The following is a 22,513-nucleotide window of genomic DNA, read 5'->3' on the forward strand; positions in this document are numbered from 1 at the left end:
ACCTAAGAAACACAAAACCATCGAATTCTTGAAAGTTATCATGAAACTTTATTATTTGCAAAATCGTACACAATTGTGTACACAGCGCCTCGGTGGTCACAAAATTCACTTGTGGAATGCGAGGAAGCAATCTCTCTCGTCGGGCACAGTGGCACGGCGCATTTCATGCAGAATATCCGGGCACCTCGTGTACACTTCTCGAGCTTGCACCTAATTCGCACCTTCTGGTCGCGGGATTCAGGCCAATGGTCAAAGGAGTCGTAGTGCGCGTCGGTGCAAGGAAGCGATATTCTTGCTTTTTTGCCCTATCTTTGGTTGTGGTGCTTGGATCTCTGCAAGAGAAGGCCTTCCACGCTTTTACTCGGGTAGTACTCACTTAATTAATGATTCGGCAACTTGCAAGTGAAAATTCATCAAATATAGGAGTTTAGCTCTAGGCAGCGTTTGATTGTCGCGGTGGTAGTCCAGCAAAGAATTGCAGATACCCAGGTTTACAAAAGGAAAAAGCACTCTCAGTGTCAACTTCTTCAGCTTGCGTTTCCCCTGCAGCAGCATCTTCGTCTTCTGTGAGGTTGGTGAACGCAGCTGCAACGCAGGTGTCGGTCGCTTCACACGTGGCTTCTTCGTCACTTTCCCCGACGTCTGAAACATTTATCAGCAATGAGCTCCAAAAGCCTTTCAGCTGTCTTTTGGGTTTTCTTGTGCTTGTTTGCACTGTTGAAAGAAGAACGACGAATGGCCAAAAAACCTGAAAAGAAAATCAAAGCAACTCTCAGCGTTCATTTCTGCAGCGACCACGGCGCTTTGTACACAATCGTGTACACGTGCACGTGCGAGCGTTAGCGTTCGGTCATCTCCTCAGAATGGATGAAATTATCACTCCTCGGTACTTCATATGACGCACAAGCGCGTCTAATTTTTTTAGCTTGCCACAATAAAAAAAAAAGCGGCTCTAAAAAAATAAGAACTTGACTCGCCGCCATTTGCTGCTCCGGCGTCCGCCATCTCTTGTTTTTTGATATGAACATCTCCACTGAAATGCGACAGATGGCGCCCAAAATGCACATGGTTGTCAGTTTAAAGTTTGGGAATGCGCTAAAGCCAACCTAATAGAAAATTGCGCGCCCTAAATGTGAAAATAAAAAAAACACCAGAAGTACAATGTACACAATTGTGTACAAGGTGCCTTAAAGGGTTAATGCTTGCCTGGGCTGCAGTAAAAAGCTAGGCTTTATGCAGTGATCCAAGGACACACAACTTTTCAGGTTGTCTGCGTCAAATGAATTTAGTTGTTGGTTCGTGGAAAACATGGAATGTGTGTGGAAGGCTTTAGTTCTCATAAATGTTACATTGTAATACTACTTTCAAAAATGTAATCTAAATGAAATGCTCATGGAATGCTTGCAGAAAATGTATTTTTTGAGAAATTTCAGGTGCATTCAATTTCAATCTCTGGTGGGAAAGATAATTGATCATCATCATCAGCAGCCTGGTTACACCCACTGCAGGGCGATGGCTTCTCCCATACTTCTCCAACTACCCCGATCATGTACTAATTGTGGCCAAGTCGTCCCTGTAAACTTCTTAATCTCATCCGCCCACCTAACTTTCTGCCGCCCCCTGTATGCTTCCCTTCCCTTGGAATCCAGTCCGTAACCCTTTAGGACCATCGGTTATCTTCCCTCCTCATTACATGTCCTGCCCATGCCTATTTCTTTTTCTTGATTTCAACTAAGATGTCATTAACTCGTGTTTGTTCTTTCACCCAATCTGCTCTTTTCTTGTCCCTTAACTTTACACCCATCATTATTCTTTCCATAGCTCGTTGCGTCGTCCTCAATTTGAGTAGAACCCTTTTCGTAAGCCTCTAGGTTTCTGCCGCGTACGTGAGTACTGGTATGACACAGCTGTTACACTTTTCTCTTGAGGGATAATGACAACCTGCTGTTCACGATCTGAGAATGCCTGCCAAATGCACCCCAGCCCATTCTTATCATTCTGATTATTTCATTAGATTTTTCTTGAGCTATCAAAATAATTGATAGCTTCCCCAAAATTTTTACGCTTTCAGGTAATAACATGAGCAGTTAGACTTTTTCTTGGTCGTTGGTTATGGGTCCACATTCTTACAAGAATTTGTTGTTTTAAAGTTCAGCAGCAGCTACACCAATTCTCTCGGTACCAGTACAGCCCCCGCACCTTTGACAGTGGTTTTTCATCTATAACATACATGCTTTTTTGAAATGCGTAGTGTGGAACTTTGTTAATATGTACATGGCAGGATGCGACTCGTGGATTCGACTTGTGGAGCTGACATGTGTGCCCATAATTGTACAGCGATGCGAGAACTAATGCCACTTCTTAAGCCTGCCCCACATTGTGTTTTTACAAGCGTCTCCTTTCGTTGCCTCTCACTGCGTTGTTGCATGAATGGTGCCAGAGCGGGTGCTCAGCTGTGTGAAAAGCACGTAGACCAGTGCCAGCCCAGTGTCAGATAATGTAACCAGATCGATTTAAAGTGGAATCTCCTAAAGCAGTGTGTATTGTCAAGCAAAGCTATTTGTAATATTTCTGGTTATAGCTTTACTTACCAACCTGCCATTACATACCAACCTGCCAACCCTCCCGATTCGCCCGGCAGACTCCCGATTTGTGACTGAACTTTCCGATTGTACGATCACTGTCTTATATCTCCCGAAAAGTGGTCTCCGTTCGCACACTAATGGTTTTTGCGAAACCAGCACCGCGGAATGAACACCACGAAATCAACACCACATCGCAATTGTTAGTATCACCAACAACGGCTGCACTAGCACCATCGATATCATCGACTAAGCAGCTGACCACGGTGCCTAGTAAGCCAACCAAAGCCAGATCCAATGTAGCTCTTGCATTTCATGCACGCCTTCCTTCATGGTGCGTCTTGCTGCTGCTTGTTGGCTAGGCTGTCTATGTGCGGTGCACTGTGTAAAGTTAGAATCCTCGTGTGCTTGATGCCATGGCGCTATCATAGCCCAAGAAAAGGTATTTGCACAAGTTTGTGCGATCTTATATTTCTGAATTTCTGCGCTTTTCGACATCAAGAACCTTTTGCATTTTCTACAACGTGTAGATGCGACGTCAGCGTGTCTCGCGGTGTCAAAGGTCACTTGAAACTGCACATTTCCACGGCGAAGCATCAAAGCTATGTTCGCACCGCTGAGCAGCAAGGCAACATAGTGAACTTTCTCCATAACAAGTGCGACAACAGTGTTATACATGTGGAGTGCCTGTTTACGGGCTTCCTTGTTGAACACAACCTATTGTGTCAGCGACTACATTAAGCCTCTTCTACGGAAAATATTTCCGAAATGCGAGGAGGCGAAGCGCTACGGATGTGGACGCAACTCTGAAGAATGTGGAGGTGGCCAACATGAAATTTAATTCGCAGGCATTGCTGTCGAATCTTGGTTTCTTCATTGAGAGTTTTCCTCATCTGCTGCTCCGAGATTCCAGTGAATTTGCTGAAGACGCTTTAGACGCTCTCGAAGGTGAGTTAAGGTGACGCTGGATTTACTCGTGATACTGCATAGCAACGCAGAGTGCGAGAGGATTTTTAGCACGGCACGAAAAACTAGGACTGAGTTCCGCTCATCAATGTGCAACACAAGCCTCCAACACCTGCTGCTTGTGAAGGCAGATCTAGTGAAGATCTAGTGATCTAGTGCTAGTGAAGGAGAACCAGAAAGCAGAAGCACTGTCTGAAATGCGAAAACACAGATTTAGGTGCACGTTGAAGAACCCCAGGTGGTCAAAATTTCTGGAGTCCGCCACTACGGCGTGCCTCATAATCAGAAAGTGGTTTTGGCACGTAAAACCCCATAATTTAGAAGCACTGTCTGAAGGGCTGTCAGTCTGGACCATGTTTTTAGCAGAGCTGCTCCGACAAATTTTTGAAGTGAACGAAGTCTGCTACTGCAAGGTCCTGCAAAAGGACTCATCGAACACTGCCTGAAAGTTTGAACAAACCCCCCGGTACTACCGGAAGTTAAAACAGTGAATGCCCCCCCCCCCCTTCATTGGTGCGAATAAAGGTCTCCCGATTTTTTATCTCGCCAGGTTGGCAGGTATGGCTTTAATACTTTCTTTATATGTCTACAGTGCAAGAAGTTGCAGTTTCACTCCAAAGGTGCAGCATCGATTGCTATAGCAAATTAGTAGACAGCTGTATTGAGTAAGGATAGTAGTATTATTGGCCATTTAAGCTGGGAAACATTCGCTAACTAAACAAGCATGGTGTCAGTGCACACAGGCAAACATGAACACCTCGCACTCGATGAATACGAACATTTGCTGTCAAAACACTGCATGAGGAAGTGCAGCACCAGCATTAGCAGCAAAGTGACCTTACCCCTGTTAATTGCTTCATCACAAACTGAGCTATGAGAACACAGCCATAGAAAAAGACACCGCATGCATAAAGGTATGAGCCATCTGCAGATAGGTCACGTGCGGCTGTGCAAAGTACGCTGTTGTGGCCAGAGTAGAACTGCTCCCCTCCCTCCCATGTTGCTGACCCACTGTCCTCCTTTGCACATGTGTCATTGAGCCATGATCGTTGGTGCCCTTCATGTGCGGTTGTGAAATATACAGTTGCTGCCAAACAACGCCATCCCCCCATGGCTTTTCACGTGATGGAAGACTGCCTGTTTCCTCTCGGCTCTCCTCCCTTCCGCACACCAGATTGAGCCGCGATCATGGCCTTCCTTCATGCTCTTTCACTCACACATACAGCATGTGGCACGTGGTGACGTTCTTATCACCCTTGGATTTTATACAGAACATCCTGACAACGGCAACAGCAAAACTGTGCCTGAAGTGTCCATATAGTTGATATCGCAATAAAAAATATATATAAGGCAGCACGCATGAAGGTTCAAGTGGCTGCTTTTGCAGCTGCCACATTGGCCGGGGTGCACAATGGGAACTCAATGCTGCGCAAGTTGCTTGCAGAAGTTGATAGTAGTGTGGCCGCACAAGCGTGCCAATTAGTTTTTGCCAGTTCTCTTTCATCGAGCCGCTTCCAGCGATGGCAGCAAGAACTTGCATGTCCAGAACTTGGTGCTTTGGCTTGTCGCTTCCCTTAGTGTTGACTCCGACTGACACCGGGTGACAAAATCCCGGTAAAGATGCTGAATTGTAATGTGGACTTTAGAAATGCAGTAGTACTCGTGGGCGCATGGTGCCGATCATCCCAAGCGATTTGTGTGCAGTACGTCACCCACTAAGCGCATACAGTCCTTGTATTGAGACGCTTCCTAGGCGCATGCAGTGCACACACGTGTCATGCGAGTATCTGTACAGTTGCACTAGCCAGAAACATGGTAACCAGTAGGCATTTGGTCAACCAATCCATTAGGCTGCATGGATACTGGGTTGTGGATTTGTTGGAACCCTGTCTTAACCAGTGATATGCTTTAAGCATGTACTGTTGTGCCGAGTATTGGCTACAATGTGCAACCGGTTTGTCACGTGCCTTCCTATTGTAGCTCGTACTGAGTGCGATAGCACACATGAACGATGTTTTGCTACCTTAGAACTTGCCCCCTCTGTCATGCGAGCCCCTGTCCACTCGGCAATCACCTGTTTTTGCCACCAGCTTCTTGGGAATTTCTCGGGTGGGCTGACAACTACCGCCATAACCCAAGCAAATACAGGTTAGATTGGTTGCAGTTGGGAGAATAAGCTAGCTAGTCATCTCCTGCTTTCTCTTCGCATGGGATTTTTGGCAAAAATAATGCAACACAAATGTTGGAATTCATATGAAGCAAAGCTTTAGTGCACCAGATAATTAAAAGCTTAGCAACTAACTGTGTTGCATACAATTGTACTAACTTGCACTATGCAACATGTAATCTAATGCAATGTTTGCTTATCCTTCACAAAAAGCGGGGCAAAATGCGAAAACACCCTTGTACTTAGGTTTAGGTGCACGTTAAGGGACCCCAGGTGGTCGAAATTTCTGGAGTCCCCCACTACGGCGTGCCTCATAATCGGAAAGTGGTTTTGACGCGTAAAACCCTATAATTTAAATATTTTTTTCATCACGAAAGTCATAACTTTAATTTTGCGCAGTTTTTGTTTATGCACTGCATAGAAGCTATTCCTAAATGCAGACACCAAATTGGGTGGATGCACTGTGCGAGAATTCTACACAGCAGTGTCGTGACACCAAAGGAAGTGTGTGATCCTTGTCGAGAGAAGAATGGTTATGATAGGCGTACGCACATAAAAGTGCCACACATATCAAGCAACATTTAGGTATTCTGCAACTCTTGTGCCGAAGTCAGACAGCAACAGCAGCCACACCAAACCAGGGAGGTTAGGCAAAGAAAGTTTTGCTTTAAAAGTAGCAAGTGACTTCCAGAAAGGACCAGGCTAAGTTTTATTTGAAGCTGAGCAGTGGCTTTCAATCAAGATGAACCCAAGATGTGTATTCAAGTCCCAAAAGCGGAGTGCAACAAATTTGTTTCCTAATCACAAACTTTTCTGAATATATACATCTTTATTTGAGCTTCACAGAAGTGACCTACTTGCCCTGTTGCCGAGACTGTAATTGCAAAAAACAACTGTAGTATCTTTGGTAGTGCCATTGTTACTGGAAACCTTCTCTCTCTGAAGACACTTATCAACTCCAGATAATTTTGGATAATGTTGAATAATTCTACACCCTTGTTACGATATTCTTTGTAATGTGTCCTGTAGAGTTCACACATAGAGGCCGTAGTACTGTTTGAAGTCGGTAAACCTCGTCAAACCTTGACAGTGATGCTCTGAATAGAGTTGATTACTCATAATTGCAGTCGTAATTTTGGTAATATGAGACAGTGTATAGGAAGAAAGTGCACGGGGCGCAATAGGTTATCGCACTTGGACTCTATACGGGACATGATGCGGCTTCACTTCAGTGGTCATTCTTGTTGCACTGCGCATTGTTTGAGAAGTTCGTTTGCAAGCAGTAGCTTGTAATTCAATCATTTGACCATCTGCATCCGTTGGTTTCTACTTATTGTCTTGGCATTCCTCTGCGGTGGAAGCGAAATTTCGTTATATTGAAATTGCACATATACTTTGTTATATTGAGCTTCTAATTACATGGTTTTCTATAGACAAGAGGTTATGAAAAGTAAATACTTTGTTATATCGCGGGTTAACTGTACTAAAAAATGGTTGCCGATCTGTTACTGAGGCTCCTGTCAACAGGTGAGTGAAATATTGCACTTCATGGAGCAGGGAATTTACAACCTCATGTCAAATGCAGTGAAAAATTGTTTGCACTCTCCTTCGCAATGTCATCATGCAGTGTCATTGCAAGCATTTGTACCCACCTGTAGTTGGTTGATTTTTGTGATCGCAAGAACGTCCTCAATACAGTTGAACCTCGTAAAAAATACGCCTTCGCGAGAATTTCATTGTTTTGAAATGAGATGGCACAGATGCATAATGTGTAGCAGAAGAAAACCTTACTGTCAAAATTCCGTTGTCCTACTCTGGCAAGCTTTCCTCGAATATTGACCCGCATTGCTGATATTGAACCGCATTGCTGGTATTGAACCGCATTGCTGGTATTGAACCGCATTGCTGGTATTGAACCGCATTGCTGGTATTGAACCGCATTGCTGATATTGAACCGCATTGCTGATATTGAACCGCTGATATTGAACCTACAGCATAGTCTGTGCGGCAATTTTATCGCCCTTGGACTTATACGGGACCTCATGGCTACGTCGAAGGCGATGGCCGAAATGCACCTGGGGCAACCATATAATTGCTATCACAAACCCCCTCAGCGTATTATTGGACACTGCCAGTACATTGAATCTCATGTGAGCCATAAATTCCATTGCAGCTTTAGAACTGTTTATAAGTAAAACATCGCACTTTATTACAAGGCTAGCATCAAAGAATAACTTGAATTTTTCATTTGTTCTGTAAAAGTGTATATTGAGGTGGTGAAACTTCCAAAGTTTGGGGAAATGAGGATCGGCACACGGTTGTAATGTGGTCAAAGCAGTGCACACATGGCCTGCCACCAATGAATTTCAATTTGCAGCCTATGATGGCTGAGCTGGTCCCACCTCACCTCTGAGAACACTCCGTGGCTCTGACAGCAGATGGTAGAACCATTGCATAATGCCTACAAGTCCAGTAGAGATCTTGAAGAGTTCAATCCGATACCCATATTTGTATGGTTATGTTGGCTCCGAGATATGCGACCATTGTTATTCTAGGGTAGTAATTCCAAGCTCCAGGGATGTACAGTAAAACCTTGTTAATTTGATTGGGAAATCGGGTGATTGGGACTCTTCCTTTGGTCCCGGCAGGCATATGCATTATTTATTGCCATTAAACACTTGTTAATTTGGACGTATTCAGCTGCACATCGGTTAATTTGGCCAACTCTCGGAGCTTGGCGAGTGCGAAGTGCAGCAAACGTGCGGCGCAAAAGAGCAAAAACGCGGCTAGCATCCATCCGAAACGAAGCAGCGGAGGCTGCATTGTCATAGTCATCAATGGAAATCCTATGGGAATGGCAGCAGCGTCTAAACGCTTGTTGCCTATTTGTGCCTATAGGGGCGCGGACGTGAATGTGCGGGAGCGGGTACCGGTCGGGAGTGGTGCGGGCATTCAATGCACGATAGTCTTCACAAGGGCGCCAATCTCCGGGGTGACGCTTGGGCACCATGTGCAGCGCAGATGACCAGCTGCTTGATGATGGGCGGATTATGCCTAACTGCAGCATGTGATCAAATTCTCTGCGAGCTGTGCCGAGGCGGTCTCCAGCAAGACGTCATGGCTTGCAGGACGCTGGTGGACCCGTGGTGACGATGTGGTGCGTCACAGTGTGCCGCACTGGAAGTTCCAAATTGGTAGGTTTGGTAAGTTCAGGAAATTCACTGAGGATAGAGGCAAATTCTGATGACGGCGAATGCGGAGCTGGTTGCGTAGAGGCGGACAGCGGTGCGAGGATACCTTGCACGGTGAGGCTGGTCGTACAGTCCCTAAGTTGACGGGAGCGGAGATTCATGTTCAAACCGAAATGGGTAAGAAAGTCCGCACCTAGTATGGCGAAGCGCACATCGGCGAGGATGAAAATCCACCGAAATATGCGACGCAGGCCCAGGTCAATGGTGAGGGAGCGTTGGCCATATGTTGCGATTGTGGATGTATTTACAGCTTGCAAAGGCGCAGTCCTCGGACATCGGTGTCGGTCCTGGCGAGAGGCAGGAATGACGCTTACCTCTGCACCAGTGTCCACAAGAAAGCGATGGCCTGCGATCCTGTCTGTGGTGTAGAATAGGCGGCTTCCCGTAGCGGTTGAGTCACGCGCCGCCATTAGTGACTCACTTCCATGTTTCCCTGCCAGCGACAAGGCTGTCGACATTTTGCAGCGCTGGCGCCGAACCTGGTGTGGTACCAGCAGAAGCCGTCAGAAGTGTGTCTTGGGCGGGAACGGGAACGCGAACGTGAGCCACCCCTAGCCAGTGGAGAGCGACGAGGCGTGTCCATCTGCATTGCTGCCATGGTGTCCATCAGCCTGTCAATTTTCTCCTCGAGGCGAGATTGCCGGGCCTCGAGGTCTGATGTGACAGTGGTCGAGGACACCGTGGAGCTTACGCCGGAGTAGTCGTTGACGCAGTCCGCGAGTTCTGCCAGTTTGTCAAAAGGCATATCATCCGCAGCTGCCAAGACCACGACAAGTGTCTGAGGCAAGCGTTGCAGAAACAGCTCGCGCAATAGTGGACTCTCGGAGTCTTGAGTACGGTCGCCGAGTAGCTGTCGCATCCGATGTAATAGCTGCGACGGTCGGCGATTGCCGAGTTCTTCCGCGTTGAGGAGTTGCTGCAAGCGGCTTCTCTCGGACACGGTTTTGCGTATGAGCACTATGGCCTTGAAATGGTCGTAGGGCGCGGCCGGATGTGGGGCTCTCATGACGTCGTCGAACTCATCACCTACCTCGGAGGAAAGTGCTGAGACGACATGCAGGTACATCACACGTTGTGATGTGATGCGCCGCAGATCAAAGAGGGCTTCTACTTGCGTGAACCACACGGCGGGATTCTTCGGCCAAAACGGCGGCAGCCGCAGCTGGGCATTGGAAATGGCGTCCATGGCAGCGCTGGGGGCAGGGATGTCGCCTGGCACTGTTGATTGGGGCTGAGTTGCCGGGGCGTCGTTGCTGACTACTGTAGTGTTCATTTCGTCTTCCATTGCGTGAGCTTGCTACGTCTGAGTCACCAAGCTATAGGGGCGCGAAATGCGTCCGCTATAGACAGACGCGCGCAGAGAGAAGAGAACGAACTTTGAGAGCGACCGGCGAGCAGCCGAGCGCCGGTGAAACTGAAACTTTATTGTACGTGACTTCCACGCCGAGGAGGCTGGCGTCGCGAACATAAACATCCGCTCGTTGTGCAGACGCTCACGGCGGCGGTGGCGGCGGAATCGGATCCACTACAGTGCCTATTACCGTATTTACTCGCGTAATGTACCCACTCGCGTAATGAACCCACCCCCCACTTTTGTCGTCGAAAATTGAATTTTTTTTTTTTTACGTCGCGTAAATAACGCGCACCCGCCCGCAGGGTCGGTGTTCAGCATGTTCGCGTTATCTCGGCTCAATTGGCCGGCGCTGTCGACTGTCGACGATCATAAAATTGTCTGATCGCGCAGTGATAAAATAAACATCATTTGAAGCCAACGATGCTGAACACCGGCGACGCGAACGCGGGTGACGCGGGCGTCGACTGCACGCTTTCGTTGATCGTTCATTGACCTTGCATGATTCGTTGGTGGATGCGCAAAGGGCTTTACTGGGGCGTCCTCTTTGAAATGGGGTGACGGCAGTTTCCACCACGCTCGGCTATTTTCTTTGTATTTCTCGAACCAATTTGTCAAACTTCTCTAGATTCTTTTTTTTTACAATGATGATGATGATGATGCAGGTTGCCGAGTGCCATCTATTAAATGCAAAGCATGGATGGACGGATGGATGTTATGAGCGTCCCCTTTGGAACGGGGCGGTGGCTTGCGCCACCAAGCTCTTGCTACTATGCTGCCTAATATCCTACCTAGGTTAACCCATGAGAAAAAAAAAACACACTATGAACTACCACGTCCAAATTTTCTGATACCCTATTGCGAACTGTGCTTTTGTACGTCTCCGTCCTTTGTCGTTTCCCTACTTTTCTTCCACCAATCCTCCAATCGCCTCTTACTGATGTCTATTGCGGACCTGTTTGCTTTACCACTGCTCCCGCTGAACCCAAGGGCTTCAAGGAGGCCAGTGGTGCCTAAATCGACCGCTGGATAGATGTCTTCACATTCTAATAAAATATGCTCCGTCGTTTCCCTAGCTTTACCGCAGCAAGCACATGCTTCTTCTTCCTTCTTATATCTCGCTTTATACGTGCGTGTTCTAAGGCATCCCGATCTCTCTTCGAAAAGTAATGAGCTTCCCTTTGAGTTATCATAAATGGTTTCTTTCCTAATTTCGTTTTTTCCCTTTAAGTAGTTACTCATGGCAGGTTTCTTTTCCATTGCCGCCACCCATGAGATTAATTCAGCCTCTCTGACTTTCCGCTTGACCTTCTTTGCTGTGTTGCCCACCCCACAGGCCGCATACTTGCTGGTAAGCTTCCTAGTTCTTTTCCTCCACTGTGAATCAATGTTTTGCCTGTACAGATACCTGAACACTCTCCCAGCCCATTTACTTTCCTCCATATTCCTCAGCCGTTCTTCATACTCAATTTTACTGCGAGCTTCCCTCACTTCAAAACTAGTCCAGCCCATATCCCCTTGCACAGCTTCATTTGTAGTCTTCCCGTGAGCGCCCAATGCGAGGCGACCCACTGACCTTTGGTTCCCGTCGAGTCCTGATTGTACCCCTGATTTAAAGCAAACAACCGCATTTGCAAAAGTAAGTCCTGGAACCATTACCCCTTTCCACATACCTCGGAGGACATCGTACCTATTGTATCCCCATAGCGCTCTGTGCTTCATTATGGCTGCATTTCTCTTCCCCTTGACTGTTATGGTTTTTTCCTGTGTTTCCATATATCCGTTGCCTTCGTTTATCCATATACCAAGGTATTTATATTCTGTTACCCGAGGTATTTCTTGGCCCTGTATCTCCACTGTCTGTTCACTGTTTTCATTGAATAAGCAAACCTCTGCTTATAGCGCCATGCATGCGCGGCGGCGGCAGAACGAAGTAAAGACAACGCACTTGGACAGCGTCGGTCGCCATTTCGCCAGTCCTATTTTGTTGCTGTGTAAGTGCTTCGCTACGACCTTTGCATTATTTCGTGCGTGCTGTGCATTTTCTGCGCGTTGTGCGATGGGGCGTAACGCTAGCTACACGGCCGGTTTTAAGCTCAAAGTCGTGGAGCATGCTTTGGAGCATGGCAATCGCGCGGCTGGACGGCATTTTAGTGTAGACCCCGTGCGTGTGCGCTACTGGAGGAATCAACAAGAGGAACTCAGAGCGACGAAGAAAGATCGCCGGGCCTTTCGCGGGCCGAAGCAGGGCAAGTTTCCTCGCGTCGAGGAAGAAGTTCTGAGCTATGTGAAGAGGCTCCGCAACGAAGGATGTGCCGTATCCCACGAGCTGATACAGAATCGCGCGCGGGCCACTGCAAGAAGTCACGGCATTGCCGCGAGTGAATTTAAGGCGAGCAGTGGTTGGACGACTCGTTTCATGCGCCGGAACGTGTTGTGCCTCAGAAGGCGTACTACGTTATGCCAGCGGCTGCCGGCAGACTGTGGGGACAAAGTGCGTGATTTCCACCGCTTTGTCATTCGGATCCGTGAGGACAAAAAGTTCCTGCTGTCGCAAATCGGGAACGCGGACCAGACGCCTATAAACTTTGACATGCCAAGAAACAGCACTGTCGATATGAAAGGTGCGAAAAGTGTGCAGGTTAAGACGACGGGCGCCGAGAAGCAGCGGTGCACCGTGATGTTAGCTGTAACAGCGGACGGCAGGAAGCTGCCGCCGTTCGTCGTCTTCAAAAGAAAGACTCTGCCAAAGGGAACTCTTCCTGCCGGTATCCACATTCGCGCCCAGGAGAAAGGGTGGATGTCGGCCGAGCTGGTGTCCGACTGGCTGAAAACAGTCTGGGGACGGCGGCCCGGGGCTCTTCTCCTGCCATCTCTGCTTGTTATGGACAGCTTCCGCGGCCATCTGGAAAAAAATGTCCGCTGCCGAATGAGCGAGTTACGCACGGACCTCGCTATCATCCCAGGTGGCTTGACATCAGTGCTGCAGCCCCTTGATGTTTCCATTAATAAGCCCTTTAAGGACAACGTGCGCCGGCTCTATACAGAGTGGATGGCCGCGGGAAACCACGACCTGACTCCCGCAGGTAAGATTAGAAGGCCCACCATCGACATGCTCTGTCGATGGATTCTAGAAGCATGGAGTGTGATTCCCAGCGAGATGGTCGTCCGCAGCTTCAAAAAGACTGGCATCTCCAACAGCCTCGACGGCAGTGAAGACGACGCGCTGTGGGAAGACGACGACGCCGACGAAGTCGCAAGCGATATGAGTGGAAGCGTGGATTCAGATAGCGAGCCCGAGTGAGACAGACCATAAGCAGCCAGCAGCATGAAAATAAAAATGAATTTTTAATTCACATTCATCGCGTACGTGTTTTTACTATAAAGGTAAGGTTGGGATTGCGATTTTCCTATCTTCATTGTGACATGAAATTTCGACCTAAAAAATATCTAAATTTTTTTTCCCCGCGTAATGAACCCTCCCCCCAAATTTATGTCAACTTATCTGGAAAAAAGGTGGGTTCATTACGCGAGTAAATACGGTACGTCTTGAATTGGTGTGTGCGTCTGCCACGTGCCTTTAAAACTGCAAGATCGCCATCCATGATCGCATCGATAGCGGCTGTGGTTTCGTCTGCAGCGGTTGCGCCAAATATTAATTTAGTTTTGACTTCGCATGCCTTCATAATTTTGCGTATCTTCATAACTGTCTACTCTCCATCCATGATTGTGCCAGTAGCGGCCGCAGTTTCATCCGCAGCAGTTGCAGCGAACAGTGGTTTCGTTTTGACTTGTTGCAAAGCTGTCGAGGATGAAGAGCACCAGCTACATCATGATCGACGGATGATTGGTTCATGACCAGCCCATTGGTAAAATAAAAATAATCGGCATGTTGTGGTGTTCTCCTCCGGTACTCTTGGGACAAGGGAACGACAGTACCCAGTAGTGCAAACAATCACAAGGGCATTTATTACACCTTTCTTAGATCAGTGCCTGCTAGCCGAGTTGCTATCCACAAAACATGCGGATGGGCGCGCGACAAATCTAGAAGTCCGACTCACCGCAACCGGAAGCGAGCGAATATGTTCGCCCCATGCTGGATCCCAACGCCTGGTCGTTCGCGTGTATAGTCACGCGAATCGTGGCGCGTTCGAAGGCGGCCACGCGAGACGGTCTCGCTGAAGCATCGGTCGGCGCGCGCCACGGCACGTCCATCCCGCTTGCTTCCCGAACCCAAAGAGAGCAAGCGCCTTCCTTTCGGCGCCCAGGTAACCTCTCCTGTCGGCGGCGTTAGCAGCGCAACACTCGCGCCATCTCTCGCACTGCGCTTCAACCACATCGACCGCCGCGGGCGTCACGCAGGCCACTCGGCGAAGCGGGAGTACAGGAGACGCGCTATGCGGGAAAAGCATCAGGGGACACGCGAGAGTCGCACATCCCCACAATGTGCATGTGCTTGTGAAAAGCACGTCTCAAATGAAGGTCCGTGCTGCGGCCATTCTGCAAAGGAAGTCGCGAGGCCTTTGCCGCTACCAGAGCCAATCAGGCACGGGATGACGAGAACTACAGCTTCCGCACTACTTTTGTGCAGAATAGAAATGAGATTTGCACATTCATTCAGTAAATAAGTGTGTTGACATAGTAGTAAACATAGTCTGTTGTTTTCCTGATACCCTCGATAATTCAACATCCGGTTAATTCGGACATTTCGGATCCCATGAAATGCAAATTACGTTTTACTGTACAACTTATTAGAGCTGTGCAACTAATTAGAAGAATAGGAAATTCTTCAAATATGAATCGAGTACGAATAGTAAGCATTGAATATTGAATAGTCAAACATGAATGCATATGTATTTACAGTAGGAATATTTCTGTATAGTTGGGTATCATGCCTGTACTGATAAATGCAAAAAATACAGCCAACTATATAGGTTCAAAGGATCCATTTTAAACACAAGATCGCTCATTCGTCATTAAAAGAACTGTACAAATATCCTCTCAACCATATTTAGAGCCTGGTCACAAACAAGCTCTCCAAAAACCACATAAATGGCTGCAGAAAAAAAAAGTTCACAGAAAAAAAAAGTTGCTGAAGGACTTGTGTGCCATAGACATGTGTAAATACGCTCATTGCAAGGAAAACAGCAGTGGTTCTAGCAGCAAAAATAAAACTGCTTGACTAGACTGCCAAAAACAATAAATGACAAAAAAAAAATCACAGGTTGTCTTGTAGGTTTTTGCCATGGAACCTAAAACAGTGCTTGCATTACTTGTTTTGTTTGTGCACTGTTTCAAGAACTTCTGTTGTTTTACTGCTGTGCCTGTATTCATAAAAAGCTCTTACACTAGTTCTCTTCATAAGAGCAAATTCCAACAAATTGTGATCAATGGTGGCCAGCCAATAAAAATACTACTTATGAGCAAAAAGCTTTGTGAAATACTCCTGGTAATTTCTGATACTTTGTTTAGCAGGCAGAGAAAAGCAGCAAGAGTTGAACAGCAATTGCAAAATAAGTTCTAATATTTGACAATACCAAATAGTTCTGTGAATACAAGTAATTAGTGTGAAATATTCTATTCGTATTCGAAACTTCTAATATTTTCCCACCCCTACAATTAATACTTGGGTATAAAAATTGTTTTTTAGCGGGCACGTGGAGCCTTTGCAGGAAGGCATATAGGAAATGCCTGCAGACATGTCTGCAATTGTTTGCAGACACTGCAGCAATGCGTCTGCAAACTAATTGTTCATGCATCAAATGGTGTAGTTTTCAGGTGCATCTGGCTTAAGTACATTGTTTCCCAAGTCTGATCGTTCTCATTCAAGTGCACAACCAAAGCAGGTGTCTAGCATCTAAAGTTGGCATGGGAGCCAAGCACTAGAATAAAGAGATAGTGCAAGTGGGAATCAAGATGATAAATGCTGAGCAACCTTTAGTGCTCTGTAAATGGGTACTGAAAAAAACCTCTCTGTAACCTACACTGGTTGTCATATTAAGATAGGGAATGGGTCACCTAAATGTGACCTTTAGTGCGGAGTCTACAAATTTGGTTTGAGAGCAGGATTCGAAATTTTAAAAAAGTCCACCTAGTCTTTTCGAATAGATGAGCTACCTGCTTTTAATTTATCAAATACAGCTTGACTTCAGTTCAACTGATTGCACTGAAGCAGCTGCAAAGCTCTTTATTTGAACCAACCTCCTTGACTTGGTTAATTTCACCTGATGGGCCAAGCTCCATGTATATATCTTGCTTTACAACTGAAGGTGTACCACCCGAAATTGTGGATCATTGTGTTTCGGATGTTTGGCCAGGTGACTTCATGCTTAGCATGCATGAAGAGCAGCTGTGCCTGGTATCTGTGTGTGAAATGATTTGTACACAGCCATCTCGCAAACCCTGTCCTTTTAGCTGTCCTGCTTGTGCTGTGACTAGCACTGCACTAGTGTGTTCAGAGGTGTTGAGTGGTAGCTTACTGCTGCTGCAGAGTTCAAAGGTCTGTGTGCCCTGATCTTTGTGACCCCGTGGAGCTCAAGTACAAGTGCGTAAAGTGCATTCTTAAGGCACATCAAAAGTGACCTAATTGAGGAGGCTGATTAAACACTCTTTACTATAGCAAATCTCGTAGTGTGCATCGGTTTTTAATAACAGCTTGCTTACCATCAATATTTAACATCAATGTGATTCTGGAGCTTAGTTTCAAGGAACATGGGGTCCTGTTGGAAGCTGCTCCATGTGAATGCATGAGCCAGAGGAGACATGGCCCCCCAGCAGGCATTTAATTGCATGATGCATTGTGGTCTGTTCATGCGGGTTGCTCTGGTGCCTCTGTAGCGTCTGACCTCTTCCTTTGGCGCATGCAGCTGGACAGGTTCAAGGAGCCGCCTGCATTTGGTCCCATGTGCGACCTGCTATGGTCGGATCCACTTGAAGACTTCGGCAATGAGAAGAATGCGGAGCATTTTAGTCACAATAGCGTCCGCGGATGCTCATATTTCTATAGGTGGGCACCAAATGCTTTTGTTTCCATTCAGCTGCAGCCCTTGGGCCTCTCCTTTTTGCTTTTGGGACAGGGAAAAAAAGATACTACATAGAAATGAGAGTAGCCTGAATATGTTTTTTAGACAGTGTCTTGCCTAACTTCTGCCTTAGAGCTGGCTTTCCTTGGGTAGAAACACTTTTAATTGTAGGTGAATTGGTGGTTTCTCGTGGCTTGGCAGTGCCACAGTGGTGGTGAAAATAACAAAAGGAAAAAGAAGAAATTGTGGGCCATTGTCACATGCTCAGTGGAATGTATGGGAATGGCTAATGATGTATTCCAGTGACATTTGCAATGTGTGCATGCACTGTTTAAGAACCATGTTTATGAACGATTAGCTGGTTGAGTCCAGGAAAGATGAGTACAGAGACATGGGAGGCAGAACTATTATATATGACGTGCAGGTGTACCTTGTATTGTCATGTTTGTGTTCTTATGTTCTATGGGTACTGTCATAAATTGGTTTATGCACATGTGCTTCTAACACTATTCCTCAAATACCTTCACACATTTGCAATGTGTTTGCCCTTATTTTTCCTGCTGTTATGTGGTTGTAAAAGCTGAAAGCAATGTGAAGCTTGATACAGTGCCCATAAAGCTAAATAATGTGCTTTTTGCTGTAAATTAAGACACTTTATAGTGCATGCATTCTTCTCAATGAAGTTAGCTATTAATAGAAACGGTATTTATGCTCTGCAAGCATTTTGTTGTGCCCTAGTCAACCTAACACCTTCTGCAATATTAGTAGTGTTGCAGATATGCATACATAAGAGTGCGATTGCATTAGCTTATTAATTACATATTTGAGGTCCAGTTTGCCTGAGTGAATCTGCAGAAAGTATGCTGCTAATACATTATACTTATCGTCGGATAGTGACTGTATAGTTGGATCTTTACTGCAGTTTTTTTTTTCTTTCAAGGGTGGCTAGAACTTTTCTAATAATGTTTGAGCCATAAAACTGGTCTTGAATCAGGTGGAAAGCTGACTGTATCAGTGTATAAGTGTAGTGTTTCAGCAGAAGCCACACGGTAGAAACAAATGTGCAGTGTAGAGTTTCCTCTGCCGCATGTAACTACGCTGTCTCCTTTATTATGAGAAAAAATCCTTACGAATATGTTCCTTGAATGGAAAGACACAAATTGTGGAAGTTTTATTCAAATGAAGTAACTGCTATGGGAGGGGGGGGGGTGATGCAAGAAAGAGGGGCCAAGTGCTATCCTGGTGTGTACGTCTGTGCATGCAACATGACTTAAGTAATGTAACAAGAGCAGATTGGGGTGTATATACTGATGTGTTGTCTGCCTTTTCACAGCTATGCAGCATGTTGCGAGTTTCTCCAGCAGAACAACCTCCTCTCTATAATTCGGGCTCACGAGGCTCAGGACGCTGGGTGAGTTCCATGTCGCTCGCCAAAGTGTGAGTGCTTTGTGCAGCGTAGCCTTGCACTGTCTCAAAAAAAATATTGCTGTAGCATTGCAGAAAATCGAGTCCTTGAAAGGGTCCACCACGTCCCAGAAATACAATTTAAGTGCAGGCATTTGCTTTCCATATCACTCAATTACTTGCATACCAGCTTGAAATATGTGCACTTAGGACTGCTGCTATCAAGGAGCACAGCGAATGAGTCTGAGGTCATAGGGAACAGTGTTGAAGAATGCAAAGGTTACTCACCCCCCTCCCCTCTTCTCCCCCCCCCCCTTTTTTTTCATATGAGCACTGACGGGCATGTTATAAGCACTACATGACAGGGTTGAATGGGAAATACAGAATGCACCAAGAGAAATTGATGCATGTCTATGGTACAGTTGCGTGTGTGTCGGTCTGTTTGAGTCTCTTCTATGCTATACAGCAAATCTGCTACCTGTCAGGCAAATTGATTTAAGCTGCCTTTTTGCAAGGTTAAAATATGTTATAAGGCCACCTATGCTTTTGATGTGCCTGCGTGTTCAGTGCAGTCTTGTGTCCCCTTGTCAAGTTGTAAAGTCAGTGGCCTGCTGGTTATCAGTGTCAGCTCAGGACGTGGCAGGGGCCATAAGGGTGATGCTTTCTCAGGAATGAGGGCAATTGCCTCAACACGGGAAAGCGAGCTAGAACATTCCCCACACTTAACAGGTCGACTTCTACTCCATGAAGCTTCGATTGAGCCAGCGTTGTGCAGAGGGCTATGCAAGGCGTACAGTAGAGCAGCCCTTCTGGTTCTCTGTGCTGGTCAGCTGATGCGACCCATAGCTTTCGCGGCATTGCATGGAGTTGACCTGACAAGAAGGGATGGGGAGGGTAGCGAAGACAAGCCAGAAACTTTGGTGACCACTTAGTCGTTCATCAATGTTCTTGTGGCTGTATGTGCAATGTAGACTTATACACAGCTGCCACTATATAATAGATTTTCGAGCTCTGAGTGGTTTAGGGGCCTTTTAACAACAGCAATCAGGCTTAAAGGTACCCTCACCAGGTGTGGTCATTTTGAGCTGACAAGCGCAGTGCATACAGTGTTTGCTAACAATTGTTTGCAAAGTGTCGCACTGTTACATGCCGTGGAAACAACTGAAATTTCAAACCAAATGTTGTACACCCTTGTCCTCGTGGGCAGCATGCTCCTAGCCAGAGTTGAAGTCATTCGCACAAGTGCGCCTACGTAGTTTGCAATGCTGTGACGTCACTCACAGCGACAAGTGACATTGAGAATTATTCAAGGCACCAGCAGTTATTTGCTTGATCTCTTGCTTCAGTAGACAAATTAAAGTTTAAAGAAATAATAAAACATACAAACCGAATGTCTACGTGTCTTCGTTTTACTTGTACTGTAGCAAGAGAGATGTACTTCCATTTTGCCTGTTCTCATGTCATGCAGTTATGCATGCAGAGAACGAAATTATATCAATTTCTACTCTGTCCCAGTGTGCAATCATGCTCTTCGATCCTCTCGAGTAAAAAAAATGGGGCAAGTAAGTGCCCCATCTTTGTGCTTCATTCTTTCCATTCCCCTGTCAATTTATTCCTTGCTGGTGCTTCCTTGTCTTAATGGTGCACGTGCAGCAACAGCCAAATGGTAATTGCGAATGCAGAGAAACTCAAACTGTGGCTTGCTAAATGCCTTGTTTTATATATAGGCCAGGGGCACTTCTCTAAGGTGCTTCCCATGGCATGGTTACATCACATTTTGCTTGCAATTGCTGTTGTGGCCTTTGCATGCATGAAGAGATTAATGGAAATGATGTGAACACACAAATGACATTTATTACACTTGCAGTAAGGCAGTCAAAATGGACACAAACAAGACGGGAATGAGTAACACGGTATGACTGTTGGTCGTAGCTTACTCAAGCTGTATTACTCGGACATCTTTTTAGCTGTGCTGGTGAAACTCCTGCAAGTTCCAGCCACTAACTAGCCCCCATCTATGCCTTAACAGTTGTGCCAGCTGTGCACAAAATAGCACAGGAGAATTCATCAAATAAAGGTCTATATTGAGGGCTTCGAATCTTGGCAGCCATGGCTATTGCTCTGCATGCAGGTGTTTGCAAATTCCAGGGTAAGCAGGGTACTGCCACACGGACCTTCCTTTCTACCTGGTTCAAGTGATGCTGGCATGCTATACAGAAATAGTTGCTATGCACTGTGCTTACATATGTGTGACATGAGCATATATTGTATTGCCTAGCATGTGTACCGTATCTCGTGTGAATGACATAATTCACTTGTAAGGTCATTGCATCTACTACCCACCGTGGTGGCTCAATGACTAATCATTCTATTGCTTGAGCACAAGGTCGCAGGTTCAATTCCCTGTGATGGCGGCCACATTCCAGTGTGGGCAGAATGCAAAAATGCTCATTTACTTTGATTTAGGTGCACACTAAGGAACCCTAGTTAGCCAAAATTAATGTGGAGTCATCCCCGGCTACAGCGTCTCTCATAGCCTGTGTGTTGCTTAGGCCTGTGCTGTTGCTCATAGCCTGTGCTGTTGCTCAGTTTGTGTGTTGCTTAGGGACATTAAACCTCGTAGTTCAATTTTGATCAGTTTAAAGCTTGTGGGACTCCTTAATGTGTACTTAAATTTAGCACACGCACATTCTTTGCATTCCACTCCTGTTGGAATGCTGCTGCGGTGGCTGGAAGTTGAACCCGTGACCTCGTGCTGAGCAATAGAATGCTGTGGCCATTGAGCCACTGTGGTGGATTTCTGGAGCATTTCTGTTGGTTAGTGTAGAGTTAACGTCTTGTGCCTTCTCCATACACCTTCTTGGTGACTGTGTATAATCAGCAGCCTCGTTTATGGCATTCAGTGCCACACTTGTATATTGTCTGAAAAATGGCTGCTGCTGCGTGAGCAATTGCATTCGTTCTATGACACTTTTTTTATTGCTTGTCACTCCCCTCTCTTATGCCCTGTAATATATGACTGGTAAAATAAATGGTGATGATGATTTGTTTAACCGTTCATTGTTGGTGCTGCACTTCGGTCATGTTTGTTTGGCAGTCATCCTGAGGGCACGTACTAGTTTCGAGACATCCTTGGCAAAACTTTGAAACGAAGTAAATTGGTATTCCACGTAAACAGTTTTGTCAACAGAGTTCATCAAGGAGGCTTTCGAAGGAAATGTGTGAAGTGCAATTCTATTTCACTGCTAATTTGTGCGATGAATAATTAAAGGTGGCGCTCACCTCAGAGTTTGACTGACAGGGATGTGGCTGTAGTGCTGACTGACTCGGGGTGTCTACCATCAAGGACAAGTTTGAAAACATGGTATTTCCAGGGAATTTGCAAGTTGTGGAAAATTCATGGAAGTGGAATTTTTGCCTTGGTTCCTTTGAATAGAGGAAATTGGTACCAACAGTGGTTATGACGAACATAGTGGTATGGCAGAAGAAAGTGATGGTTTCAACCAAACCTATTCAATCTGCAAATTATGGCTGGTTTTGTGGGTGTGAGCCTGGCCTGGTGGTGAGAACATGCATGAAATACATTCATTTGGAACTGATCGTGCATTCCATGCGACCGACGTCTTACTGGCAGTGGTTCAAAATTATGGGCTGGCAGTAACTTGGCGAGCTATAAAGCATTCTTTTATTGTGCCTAAATCGCCAGTGTCTCAGTCTATAGACTAACGGAATTTTCATAAGAACAGTTGGGGGAAAATTGGGGAATTTGA

General features: G+C 46.1%; 1 protein-coding gene across 4 annotated transcripts in view; it reads left to right on the forward strand.

Annotated features, from left to right (window-relative positions):
* LOC135921350 (serine/threonine-protein phosphatase 2B catalytic subunit 2-like) overlaps window positions 1-22,513 on the forward strand; it is a 198,771-nt gene that overhangs the window by 69,802 nt on the left and 106,456 nt on the right. For all 4 annotated transcript variants that reach the window (XM_065455678.1, XM_065455679.1, XM_065455680.1 and 1 more), the window contains exons 5-6: window positions 17,184-17,323; window positions 18,673-18,750. In XM_065455678.1, coding sequence (XP_065311750.1) covers window positions 17,184-17,323; window positions 18,673-18,750 — 218 coding nt within the window. The remainder of the gene's footprint in view (window positions 1-17,183; window positions 17,324-18,672; window positions 18,751-22,513) is intronic.

Source organism: Dermacentor albipictus, unplaced genomic scaffold, assembly GCF_038994185.2.
Source record: "Dermacentor albipictus isolate Rhodes 1998 colony unplaced genomic scaffold, USDA_Dalb.pri_finalv2 scaffold_12, whole genome shotgun sequence".
NCBI classification, from domain to species: Eukaryota; Metazoa; Arthropoda; class Arachnida; order Ixodida; family Ixodidae; genus Dermacentor; species Dermacentor albipictus.